This window comes from Staurois parvus, unplaced genomic scaffold, assembly GCF_062004578.1.
Source record: "Staurois parvus isolate SC_StPar_1 unplaced genomic scaffold, SC_StPar_1.0 ptg000235l, whole genome shotgun sequence".
NCBI classification, from domain to species: Eukaryota; Metazoa; Chordata; class Amphibia; order Anura; family Ranidae; genus Staurois; species Staurois parvus.
Genome location: NW_028318031.1, coordinates 5,005,285 through 5,018,959, shown reverse-complemented (window position 1 = coordinate 5,018,959; position 13,675 = coordinate 5,005,285). Strand labels below are relative to the sequence as shown.

General features: G+C 36.4%; 1 protein-coding gene across 1 annotated transcript in view; it reads left to right on the top strand.

Moving 5' to 3' along the window:
• The window catches only part of LOC149460093 (uncharacterized), a 185,672-nt gene that overhangs the window by 81,202 nt on the left and 90,795 nt on the right, over positions 1-13,675 (top strand). Inside the window, exons 8-15 of the mRNA XM_089680165.1 lie at positions 2,118-2,231; positions 2,373-2,486; positions 2,666-2,779; positions 2,909-3,031; positions 3,544-3,668; positions 6,954-7,121; positions 7,899-8,072; positions 10,486-10,619. Coding sequence (XP_089536291.1) covers positions 2,118-2,231; positions 2,373-2,486; positions 2,666-2,779; positions 2,909-3,031; positions 3,544-3,668; positions 6,954-7,121; positions 7,899-8,072; positions 10,486-10,619 — 1,066 coding nt within the window. The remainder of the gene's footprint in view (positions 1-2,117; positions 2,232-2,372; positions 2,487-2,665; positions 2,780-2,908; positions 3,032-3,543; positions 3,669-6,953; positions 7,122-7,898; positions 8,073-10,485; positions 10,620-13,675) is intronic.

Sequence of the window (13,675 nt, the reverse complement as noted above, 5' to 3'; positions counted from 1 at the left end):
TCTATAGTCACAATTAGTTATCTTGTTTGTCGCCTACATGCCATCATCTATACCAGGGGTCTCCAAACTTTCTAAACAAAGGGCCAGTTTACTGTCCTTCATACTTTAGGGGGACCTGACTGTGGCCAGCGTGAGCAGAAAATTCCCCAGTGTCACTGGGATTATACAATGCCTCAGGCTTAGTTGTCAGTGGGAGTAGAAAAAAAAATACATAATGCCTGTGGTCAGTAGAAGAAGGAATAGTGCCCTATCTTTGGTATGATGTGAAGAATAGTGTCCTATCACAGGTGTCGGTGGAAGGAATAGTGCCCCATCATTTGTGTCAGTGGGAGGAATAGTGTCTCATTGTTGGTGTCAGTGGAAGGAATAATGCCCCATTGCTGGTATCATTTGGAGGAATAGCGCCCCAAGGGCCAGATAGAGGCAAGCAAAAGGCCACATCTGGCCTGTGGGCCACAGTTTGGAGACCACTGATCTACACGGTGGTAAATATTCATGTGTGCTTATGAAAACAACAGCAACAACCCATGCTCTTTTTTGGAGGAATGTTTAGGCAATGGAATATTATCTAGCATGCACCTGTCTTTAGATGACTCTAGAATGTTTGGTTTTGCCCAGTGTAGTAGCTCACAACATGACATTGCATAGATATATGAAGAGTTTTACTGGCAGTAATTATACAATGCAATTCTGTTTGAACTTGGGTGAAAGTATTATGGGGAATTTCTCAATGCTGCAGCATACTATAGGTCAACTTGGATAATATATTATTAATTGCTACCGTTTCTTACAGTGGTATTGGTTTGCAATATAGCATACATTCCCCCTAAAAGTGGTTGTAAACCTCATACATGAAATATGAACAAGGTATAAGAGCACTAAGTGTCATTTCTGTCTGCTGCTTTGTTCCTCTGATATCAGCATGAATCACTTCTGACAAGTTTTCCTGACACCATGAGAAAAATGGTGACAGAGGAGGGACTTCCAGCAGATTGATAGCCGCAGCTCTGTTCCTGTGAGCTGTGTGGACAGGGGTGTTTCTCTTCCCTCCAATCAGCTCTAAGCGCTCTCCTCACTGAATGTAACTTTAGCTCCCTGCCTGCTTTTCAGAGCTCAGAGATTCAGTGTAAATTCTGCACTTTGAATGGATGTAGCAGACAGACAGACGGCGGTAGATAAACAGGTACAACTTACGCAGGAGGATTTGTTTAATCTCTGTGTATCACCTGAGGCCCATCACTTCACTTGGTATATGTAAGGGTTTATGACCACTTTAAGTAAACCAAGGATTGCCTTGTTTACTCAATGTTAAAAAGAAAAAAAAATCTTTTTTTATGTTATCCAACTGAATTTTGCTAACTTTAGGTAAGTTTACATTATAGCAAATTATTTTTGGTCTTAGTTAGGTTTGTAAATGTACATGTGTAATAAGTATATATGCAATGTGTGTATATATGTAATATGTATATGAGATGTGTGTAATACATGGTCTAGTTGTACATGCCAAGGCTTGCACTAAACTAGTAAACAAAAGAGTTCACATTAAAAAGTTTGGCTTATCCCCTAACTCAGTATCCATGTTACAAAGTTCTTTTTGTTACCCATATAGTCCCTGTTATTTTACATGTAACCTCTACTAATACCCTCAGCTGTCTTCTGATCAAGCATAATCACCTATGAAAAGGGGAAAAGGGAATATGAAGAATGAATTGTACACTGACCCTATATGCTACAGGATACAGCCATTGCATGAATCTTTTTGTCGTCCCCCCCCCCCATACATATAGTTTGTACAGATTTATCCTGGATTGTTAGGTTTATGGAAAAAAGAAAGTAACTGGAAGGAGTAGTTCTCTCAGAATGCACAATCATATGCTTCCCATTTTAAACAAGAAGGATTATTACATGCACATGTTTGCATCATTGAAGTGAACGCAGCTTCACCTTATTCACTAAATGAAATGCATTTTAGGAATGAACACACATTTTTCAAAGTAAATTTCTTACTCCTTTATTACATCAACTATATTATATATGAATAATTCTGTTTTCATTGTTTTATTTTATGTTTTACTTCATAAAAGTAAAAATCTTAAATTTTTTAAAATTAATTTTAGATATCAATGAGTGCCTTTCTAACCCATGTGGCAGTAATGGAGTTTGTTATAACACCGCAGGAAGTTATGTATGTGCCTGTCATGCTGGATTCACTGGGGTCAATTGTCAAACTGGTAAGTGAGTCAATATAATTATTCCAGTCAGCATTAGTAGATATTCCCTGCTTTGTATTTAAGACTTCATCTCTGTAATCTCTTTAGTTATGTTTGCAATAGTGATTGTGCGATCACTAATATTTGTTTTTATACCCACAGATATTAATGAGTGTCTGAGCAACCCCTGTACTAATGGTGCCACATGCAATGATCACGTCAATGCTTTCTCTTGTTCCTGTGCTCTAGGTTTCAGTGGCAGGTTCTGTGAAATAAGTGAGTAATACAATATCCAAATGTATGTTTTACAGCTGAACGTTTTTGGGTGGGAAAGTACCAACATTTTGGGCCCCGCAGAGACAGCAGGTTAGATGGATGGCTAGATTGCTGCCAATATGCAAATAAATAAACACATATTTGGCATATTTAAACATCCTCTTCTTTTTTAATTACAGGTATTAATTACTGCAACAGCAATCCATGCAGGAATGGTGGCATCTGCGTTAGTCTGATAAATGATTTCATGTGCTTTTGTCCACCTAACTGGCAGGGGAAGTCTTGTACCGCTGGTAATAATATGCTTCTTCTTATTATTATTATTATTATTAATATTATTATGGCTATTGTTATCATAGAGCAAATTTTAGCATCAATGAAGAAACAAAATGACTGAGCCGATAAACACTTCTATGTTTCAGATGTGAATGAATGTACAACAGGACAAAATCGATGTAGTCCTTATGCAAGCTGTACTAATACAGTTGGATCATATTATTGTACATGCAAGTCTGGATACATTGGGGATGGATTTACCTGCAGAGGTATAGCTAAATGTTCTTTGTGAATTGTTATTAGATAGGCACATCTTTTGGGCATAGACCCATATTTTTATTCTTACATTTCACTGCATCTTATTTCATTTTTCCTTGTTATCATTACCAATAGTCTAGAGTTGCTGCCTTCTTCCTTCACAGGCAGATCCATTACCTGGAACCTCAGACCCTGCAAATGACTTTAATTTTTATATGCTTTTGAAAATTATTCTTCACTATTTGCTGTGCTAAACCACATTACTCAAGTAGTGAGACAACGCTGCAAACATATCTTAATTCCTTTCCTCTTTGAAAATGTGCCTATAGTATGTCATGACTGTGACCACATATCCACTATGAAAAGAAGGATATGTTTTAATCTGAGCATCTCCTCAATTTATGCAGATGTCACAGTTCCACATGGACAATAAAGCTAGGGAAAAGTGGAACGTAGTTATTACAGAGTATGTATAATTTGTGACCCAAGATAAGTGACTGATTTATTTTTATTTACTTTCTAGAGAACAGACTGTTTGATTACACCGGTGGGTACAGAGCAACCCAGCGCTACAAAGATTTTACTTCACCTATGATCAATATCCCAATGGGATTTCCTTTTGGTGGCTCTTTTTATAGCACATTATATGTAAGTAATGCATTTATATCTACTGTTATACCATCAGGGACAGGCTTACAATTTTGGCAAAATGAAGGATATCAGCTGTGGTTGCTATGGGATTTGTAGGGAGCACAAATGTGGGAGAATTTATAATGGAGCTGTATGGGCAGTGATTTCTAGCGGGCTTATATCTCTGACCATCACCTGCTGCATGTTCCCAGTCTCTGGCAATCTGTAGCATTACATATGCTGAATATAATGGAAAGCTCTTTGGTAAAGTTAGTGACCACACATGAGGCCCCGATATCTAATACATCTAGAATATTGATCACCACTGCATCTGCATAGATGTATGTGTGTGTGTGTGATACAACCTCTGGGCCTATGATTTTATCATCTTTGACAGCTGAAAAAAAACAATGAGTACACTATTGCAAACCCAGAAAAAATTGTTGCTGCACACACACTTGCAGATAATGACGCAAAACAAAATGAAAAAGCTAAGGGAAAATTATAATGGTATTAAACAATTTTATTGTGCATTGGGGGGTGTTTTGCTAAAAGTGGAGAATGCAAAATCTGGTGCAGCTCTGCATAGAAACCAATCAGCTTCCAGTTTTTATTGTCAAAGCTAAATAGAAGACGCTGAAGTTAGAAGCTGATTGGGTACCATGCACAGCTGCACCAGATTTTGCACTTTCCAGTTTCAGTAAATCAACCCCACTACATTTATTTGTTTTTAACCACCTCTCGTCCGGCCGCTGTATATAAACGACGGTGGCAGTGCAGGGTTGGGTGGCCGTTTATAAACGGACTCCCCGCACCCTGCTTGTGTGCACTTCCTGGGAGCGTGCAGCACCACGATCCGGTGCCCACTGTGTCCTCCAGACACAGTGGAACACCGATCATTGGACAGGACCTCTGTACGAGGTCCCGATCATGTGATCACTGATTGGCCAATCAGTGATCACATGCAGAGTAGTAAACAAGATGTCACTTGTGACATCATTGCTTACTATATGTGAAATCTGTGAATGATCACAGAAGTCACATGGTACAAGGCTATTCACAACAGCCTTGTACCATGTGACAAGCTGTGACCAAGAGAGAAGGAGAAACGATTGCTTTTACAGCCTTTATGGGTCTAAAAGCAATCAGTGTAAAAAAAAAAAATCTTCATCACCCCCCACAAGTAGTACAGTGTCACCATGGTGACACTGTACTGCTAGGGTGACAGTATGTAAAAAAATAAAAAACAAATAACATAAAAAAATGTAAAACAAAATGTTTAAAAATTATAATTTTTGGTTATAAACTAATTTGGGTTATTTTTTTTTTACTAAAAATATAAGGGAATACATTTTGGCCAATATTTATGATAAAATACTATTTATTTGCAAAATGTTATAAGAAAAACACTTTTTTTTCAACATTTTTGGATTTTTAATTTACATAGCAAAAAAAATAAAAATCCCAGTTGTGAATAAATACCACCAAAATAAAGCTTTATCTGTCTAAAAAAAAAATGCAAAAAAATTCATGTGGGTACAGTGTTGCATGACCGCGCAATTGTCATTCAAAGTGTGATAGCACTGAAAGCTGAAAATTGACCTGGACAGGAAGGGGGTAAAAGTGTCCGGACTGGAAGTGGTTAAACTAATGTTTCTTTAGTTTACTGCCTAAATAAATCTTTATGGTAAAAAATAAACACTAAGCATTAGCATCACATAGCATTAAAAGTGTATATAGCACATTATAGAGTAGGAGAGATTATGAGTCATTTTTCTCAATAATCCAGCTAGTTTTGAATAACAGCTACAGCTACTGAGCTCTGTAAACAACTGACATTTTCAGTATAGCAGTTAAACTTAGCCTGGGAACATGAAAAAAGGAACCTCAAGCTCCACATGCTGGCTGGAATATAAATTAATATTAATAAGCAGTAAGCCATATTTATCTGATGACCCTAAAATATTACTAAATGCATTGTCCTGCATATAGGTAATTAAAGGAAATATATACAAAGAACACTATACCTTTAAATACATTTACTCTAAAAAAATCAGGAAGCAGAGCAAAATATTTGAAAGCAATGCTGGATATGGTAAATATGCAAGCTTATCATTAAAGCAGAAGAAAGCAGAATCACGAAGGTAAAGGCAAACAGACGTGAAATCATTAGGAATGTGCAAGACAAATTTACCATATTATTATATATATTATATTACCGTATATTATTTTGTCAATTTCTTGCTGATCAGACATAACATTGGACTAACTAAAATGGTGCATGTGATCAGATCCAAGAAATATTTCACTGAAGTGATAAAATCTGCAATATTAATTGTAAGTTTGTCTCAATGTATGTGAATGTTGGAGTTCATTTTCTGAGTCTCCAAATCATGTACAAGGGGTCACAAAATGATAGACAATAGTTAAAGTGGCAATCGACTCTCCCCAACCCCAATGTTTTTCCCACTTACCTGTAGTGCTGTAGTGTTCTTCAAAGCTTATGCTCACCTGCTGCAATCCGCTGTTTGGGTGCCACACAGCATCTGTTCACAATATACTCTTTGGGTGCCACTATCTCGGTCCTCTACAACTGGTTGCCTCTTCCTGGCGTAGGCAGCCAACTCTGATGATGTGCCTGCCCTGCACCCAGCCCACCCTCCATACCTCCCTCCTGGCTGCTCTGTGTGCCAATCCTGCAGCCTCCTGGGAAATGTGATGTAAGTATCTGAAGAGGCTACAGGACCAGGAACACATCATTCTGGCCTAGGTATAGGGCTACAACTTACTCATACAAAAGTGTGAGTTTAGTTCTGCTTTAGGCTTAACTTTATTCAGTATGCAAATGCTGTGATACCTCCATGTTTCTTAGGTTAAAACAAAAGCAAGGAAAATTAATTAACTGAATGCATGTAATGATGTACATGAGATTATAGTATAAATACCTAAATAGCTACAATACTTTTACTGGTGGTAAACAATACTATACATATAACTAATGCTGTGATAAATTCTTGATTACTAGTGCATGTTTTTTTAGGTTAAAAACAAAAGCAAAAAGGGAAAATTAATTAACTGAATAATTATAATAATGTATATGACAATATAGTATAAACAAATAAATAGCTACAATGCCTTTACTGGTGGTAAACAATACCATATAATTAACTGTAGGGTAGAACTGCAACTATGACTGCAAATAATTGCGGAATATGTGAAATACTAATTCATCATCAATCCTTATGTACTATACTATATATTGGTCTTCTTCTGCCTAATATAATTATTTTTTCTTTTACACAGTTCACAGACAATGGTGTTATCATATTTCGGCGGAATTCTTATGACCCCATTTACACAATGCCTTACCCATTAAGCACTTTCTACAACATCGACTATTCCACGCCACCCATGATTGCCGTTTTCTGGGCAGATGCTGACTTCTCCCGTATGGGGGAATTGTACTACCAGGTGAAATAAATCAATCTTTTAAGATATTTATTTACAAAACAAGCTAACAGCATAGTTTTAGTGCTAGTATAATAAAAAATATGTTACGGCCTGATATATTGACACCAATGTTGCCTATTTTTGCCAGTTTTTTTACTTTTTTTGCCATCTGTATCTCATTGGGTAGAGTTACATTCACTTCCTGACCTGTAGACACAACAGGTAGTTAGAGCAAATCCCAGTTGACATCAGTCCCCATTGAAAGATTCCCTTTTCATCCAGTTCCCTTAACATCCTTTACTTTCTGTGGCTATGTTCAGGAGATCACATAGAGAGGATAATGAGTGAGGACACAGACAGCAAAACAATATGAAAGACATTCTACATTGTATCTCTTTCCTACTCTAGTATAAGCTAAAAAAAAAAAGTTTTGGTTTTAGATACACTTTAAATCTCTGATCAGAAAGCCTCCAAGTTATGAGCTGAAAGTACTGTTCTGCAGATATTTATTCAAAATATAGTGACATTTTTATTATAATAAAGCATTATTCTGGAGATGATAGAGTTTTAGAATTATAATGCTATAATACTTCAATTAATCAGTAAAAGTCTGTTTTTCCAGTTTCTGTTTTCAGTGATATGTTATTTAGGTATAATTCATCCTCACTCCCCATACTGCTAATAAGAATGTTCTGTGCCTCTGATTGGTTCCTCAGATTCTTGCATTTAATGGGTTTATTGTCTTGGTAGTAAGCACTGACAAGGTTATTTATAACAATTTTATATTTTTATTTCCAGGTTTACGACTTCCAAGCCAACCCAAACCAGAATACTGATTTTAAAGCTAATCTAGAATCGCAAATAAGATCATATACCTCTGTCACTGTTTCAGGTTTCAGTGCTCTTTGGGCATTAAAGATAACTTGGCATCAGGTTTTACCATATCCTGCATATTTCTTCAGTTCTACACAGGTATAGTTGTACTAGAATGCCTGCATGCCATTCATATGTATTATGATGGCCAGAGATTTTGTTTCAGATTTTATATGTTGACACAAACACATTTTCCAACTTCTTTACACCAAGAGGATTTGCCTCCTTGGATATAAACTGAAGATTTTGTTTAGTCAGGCTCTTAACTGTTGATACGTTTTATGGACATAACAGATTATAGCTGAGATCAAATTCAAGTGTATGCAGACATCTTTATATATTTTCTACTAACAGAACATTAATTCATTATAGGAAATCTTTTATGACATTGTAACAGCGTAGATGTAACTGAACTGCTTGAAGGGTTAGTTCACTATTACCAAAAGTTATCTGTGTAGATAAAGGGTGTCCATAGATAAAAATAAAATATGCAGCTCTGATTAAAGTTGAATAATGTCCTTACTATAGGTGTAGACCATTTATGTACCTCCTGAAGCCTAGCTGGAACATTCCTAGAACTTTGATAGGATGTTGCTAAAAGAAGCCTAGTTGTTACTGTTTACCTTCACCATCATCACAGGAGTGAGCTCAGAGCCACTCTATCTGGGAAAAGAAAGAGCACATAAGGCTATTGGAATAATCAGAGAAAGAGTTCACTGCTGTGGTGGTAAAGATGAGCAGTAATGACTAGGCTGCTCTTAGCAAAGTCCTAGCAATGTTCTTGGAGTATTCCAGTCAGGCTTTAAGAGATACGTGAATGGTCTACACCCATAGCAAGGGTATTATTCAACTTTAATCAGATCTGCACAGTTTGTTTTTATCTACATACACCCCTTACCTGTTTTTTGATAAAGGTGAACTTACTCTTTAATGAAAGCTTTAGATGGCGTTGTTACTTAAAGAGGGACTGAACTCTGGAAGCTGTGACCTAAAAAAGACATGCATGGGTCAAAGGATCAGTCCCCAGTATAGCCTTTTGTATCCCTGCAGCTGATCATTACCCTATTACTTATTCTGCACTGTGTCTCTGTGTGAAGGTGGCCAACTAGGTAGACAACTAAGGTACTGCTTCCTCATGTCAGTGCCTCCAGCAGATAAAAAGGTGAGCAGTACAATAGTGGTGTCACCATACAAAGCTATTTCTGCCTTTCATGTACTTACCAGATTTGAACATCCATTTTCTGAGCCCTTGCTCTGTGCTTTTTAAGTACACACTTGGTCATTAATGTATGAGAGAGGTTAGTTGTTTGCCTCAGGCCTCCAAGTAATGCCTGGCCTTAATTTTAGCTAATCCCCCTCTTACTCAATTCACTTTAACCTATGTAGTCCTGTGAGGCAGCAATTGAGGGATTGGCTTTCTTGCTGACTTCAGGACAGCTGCCTTTGGGTCTCCTCATGCAAATACTGTCGGTAAGCCATAGATTTATATTTCCTGTTGGTTCATGGTCATTCACTGAGATGCAATTGGGACACATTTATGAGGCCTGACAGGGTCAGTAGTCTAGGAAAGAAGTCACACACTGATACCACCATTCATTTCAGTCAATTTTTATTTAGCCACGAAAGCAGCATAGTTCATCCCTGTTGAACTGTCTTGCTTATATGGTTAAATGGACTGCAGCTAAGTGATATCATCACCGTGTGTCTTTTCCTTTTCTGTATCTTCATGGATCAAGAATGGGCTCCTTAGACCAGCACCTTGCAAGATCGGCAGAGATGAGGACTTGGAGCAGTGACTTTTGCATAACTCACTGACAGTATGATCAATGAACTACTTTAGTCTACTTACTGGGGTTAATTTATCAAAACTGGAGAGTGCAAAATCTGGTGCATAGAAACCAACCAGCTTTCAGGTTTTTTTTTGTCAACGCTTAACTGAACAACACTAAAGTTAGAAACTGATTGGCTATCATGCAGAGCTGAACCAGATTTTGCACTGTCTAGTTTTAGTAAATCTCCCCCACTGTGAGCCTCCAGAACTCTCCTTTTACACATAGTTCTCTTTGGTTGACACTTGTTACCAGAGTGCAGCTGTACCAATATGTTATTTATACACATGTACATCATGAAATATAGACATGTATTTTATGAAATATAAGAATTATGAAATATTAAAGGGACATGCTCTTTTCATAACAGCATTTTATCAACCCCACCCCTGTTACAATTATAAAGAACAAAAATTGTGTAGCACAGCAGATCAGAAAGCAAAGCCTGATTGTGTAATGCTTGTAATGTGAAGGCTGATCTCTTTTATTTGTATATCTAAACATAAAATAATTTGACTATACTTCCTATGTAATGCATTCATAACTATTGGAGTTTGTAGCAGGCTGCAAGTTTTTTTGGCTAGCATAACATTTCAGTCACCCCATCGTTCCCTTAGCTTGTGAAATAGACTATCTTGCATGCCTGGCCTGTTTTAATTATTTGCCTTCATTTCCCTTTGCAGACAAGCACCTATCAAGCTGTACTTGTCACAGATGGAATCTACTCGTTCTGCTTGATGTATTATGCCGATGGAGGAATGAATTGGAATTATTTATCAATTCCATCAAATTACTTACCCAAGATGGGCTACTTTAGGTACTTTTTTCTTTGAGTAAATTTGTCTAACAACTGGGTATGGAAATGTCAAATACTTTATTAACATTTCATCTTGAAAGTAAGATAAAGAACTGGTTATGGTCCTAGGAACACATCTGTATGTCAATACACGTTCATGTTCAGTGGCAAAATCCTAAATAGTATGTGCATACAGCATACTTAAAGTAGAACTAAAGCATCTTATCCTTTACAGCCAAGAAAGCTATCATCTTAGCCACTGTTTTATTTGCAATTGCCATGAGGCTGCACATGTGATCAGTTATGACGCCAGCGGTTTGATGCCTTGGCAGTTTGGTTGAGAGCAAAAGAAACTTTGACAGTTGTTCAAGTCATACTTTGAATGTAACTATTTTGGGAGACAGTTAAATCTTTGGGTTTAGTTCTACTTAAAATGAACATAGTACTCTGGATTTACCATTCTTAGCTCAATAACATTCATGGTATTTATGATTTGGTAAACATTACTCATGCAAGACTCTGCAGTCTGTTTTTAACTCTTGACATTTGAACACAGTTAATCATTGAATTTTTCAGGGATTCAAAATGGAATCCAAAGAAGCACCTGGAACTTCTTTCCTGCAACACAATTTCACTGCCCATCTGACACTCAATAGATGAGGTGCTTAGTTTTAAAATTTCATATGAATTTGCCCCATTCACATGCCCTAGTTTTACATTTTAAATAATGCACATCTTTTGCTGACTCTTTAGATCAGTGTTTCTCAACCTTTTTTTCAAGGTACCCTTTAAAATTATGTACAGTCCCGAGGCACCCTTTAAAATTATGGACAGGCTTGAGCCACCTCATTCTAAAATAGGGTGCCTCAAGACTGTCCATAATTAGAGATGAGCGAATCGAACCTGGCGAAGTGGAATTCGTTTTGAATATCAGGAAAAATTCGATTCGCATCGAATCCGAATTTTAGCAAACTTCGGGTGCACGAATCGAATTTTTCCCGATCAGCCAGCAAAAGTGTCACTGCAGAGAGCTCCGCTATTTCTGACAGTTCTGACAGTTCATTTACAGCGGTTGAAACATTGTATCTATTTGTTTCCATTTAGGATACAGATGTTTTTATTCGGAAATAAATAGATACAATGTTTCAACCGCTGTAAATGTGAAGGAACTGTCAGAGAACTGTCAGAAATAGCGGAGCTCTCTGCAGATACACTTTTTGCTGTACTGGAATACTTCTTCTTTTCATTCTTCTTCTTCTTTTCATTCTTCTTCTACTTTTCATTCTTCTTTTCATTCTTCTTCTTCTTTTCATTCTTCTTCTTCTTTTCATTCTTCTTTTCATTCTTCTTCTTCTTCTTTTCATTCTTCTTCTTCTTCTTTTCATTCTTCTTTTCATTCTTCTTCTTCTTCTTTTCATTCTTCTTCTTCTTCTTTTCATTCTTCTTTTCATTCTTCTTCTTCTTCTTTTCATTCTTCTTCTTCTTCTTTTCATTCTTCTTCTTCTTTTCATTCTTCTTCTTTTCATTCTTCTTTTCATTCTTCTTCTTCTTCTTCTTTTCATTCTTCTTCTTTTCATTCTTCTTTTCATTCTTCTTCTTCTTCTTTTCATTCTTCTTCTTCTTCTTTTCATTCTTCTTTTCATTCTTCTTCTTCTTCTTTTCATTCTTCTTCTTTTCATTCTTCTTCTTCTTCTTTTCATTCTTCTTTTCATTCTTCTCATTCTTCTTTTCATTCTTCTTTTCATTCTTCTTCTCATTCTTCTTTTCATTCTTCTTCTTCTTCTTTTCATTCTTCTTTTCATTCTTCTCATTCTTCTTTTCATTCTTCTTTTCATTCTTCTTCTCATTCTTCTTTTCATTCTTCTTCTTCTTCTTTTCATTCTTCTTCTTCTTTTCATTCTTCTTCTTCTTCTTTTCATTCTTCTTCTTCTTCTTTTCATTCTTTTTTTCATTCTTCTTCTTCTTCTTTTCATTCTTCTTCTTTTCATTCTTCTTTTCATTCTTCTTCTTCTTTTCATTCTTCTTCTTCTTCTTTTCATTCTTCTTTTCATTCTTCTTTTCATTCTTCTTCTTCTTCTTCTTTTCATTCTTCTTCTTCTTTTCATTCTTCTTCTTCTTCTTTTCATTCTTCTTTTCATTCTTCTTCTTCTTCTTTTCATTCTTCTTCTTCTTTTCATTCTTCTTTTCATTCTTCTTCTTTTCATTCTTCTTCTTCTTCTTTTCATTCTTCTTCTTCTTCTTCTTCTTTTCATTCTTCTTCTTCTTCTTTTCATTCTTCTTTTCATTCTTCTTCTTCTTCTTTTCATTCTTCTTCTTCTTCTTTTCATTCTTCTTTTCATTCTTCTCATTCTTCTTTTCATTCTTCTTCTCATTCTTCTTTTCATTCTTCTTCTTCTTCTTTTCATTCTTCTCATTCTTCTTTTCATTCTTCTTCTCATTCTTCTTTTCATTCTTCTTCTTCTTCTTTTCATTCCTCTTTTCATTCTTCTTCTTCTTCTTCTTCGTCGTGCCCCGTGACTGCCCAAATGAGTGAAGTGTGCGGTGATTCTAAGATCGACGGCACTCATCTGCATGTCATACTGACTGACAGTATTATTTCTCTTCCCCAGCAGACTCCAAGGGCATTTAAATTAAAGGTACAGTGTTCTGCACTAATATAAAGGCTCTCTGAAGCCTAGAAACCCTTTTAATAAGTTAAATTTGCGGCGAATAAATTTGCATCGAATCGAATTTCTCCCGCAAATTCGGCGAATCAGCCGAATCGAATTTTTGAATAATTCGCTCATCTCTATCCATAATGTTAAAAAGGCCACCCCATTCTAAAATGTGAAAATTTATTCTAATAGTTTTATATAACACGGCAACATCCACACATGTAGGACACCCAACGTTAGAGATGATTATTCTTCCAAAGCAAATACACTTTTGCACATAGACACTAGTACTGGCATTTCAGAATTTCTCTTCTCCCTCAATTTTCTCCATCACTAAGCTAACGTGACCCCAGCACTGATGGAGAGGGGCAGGGGAGGGTCAAATTAGGATGCTGTGCAGGCAGCTGATATCCTCCTTATCAA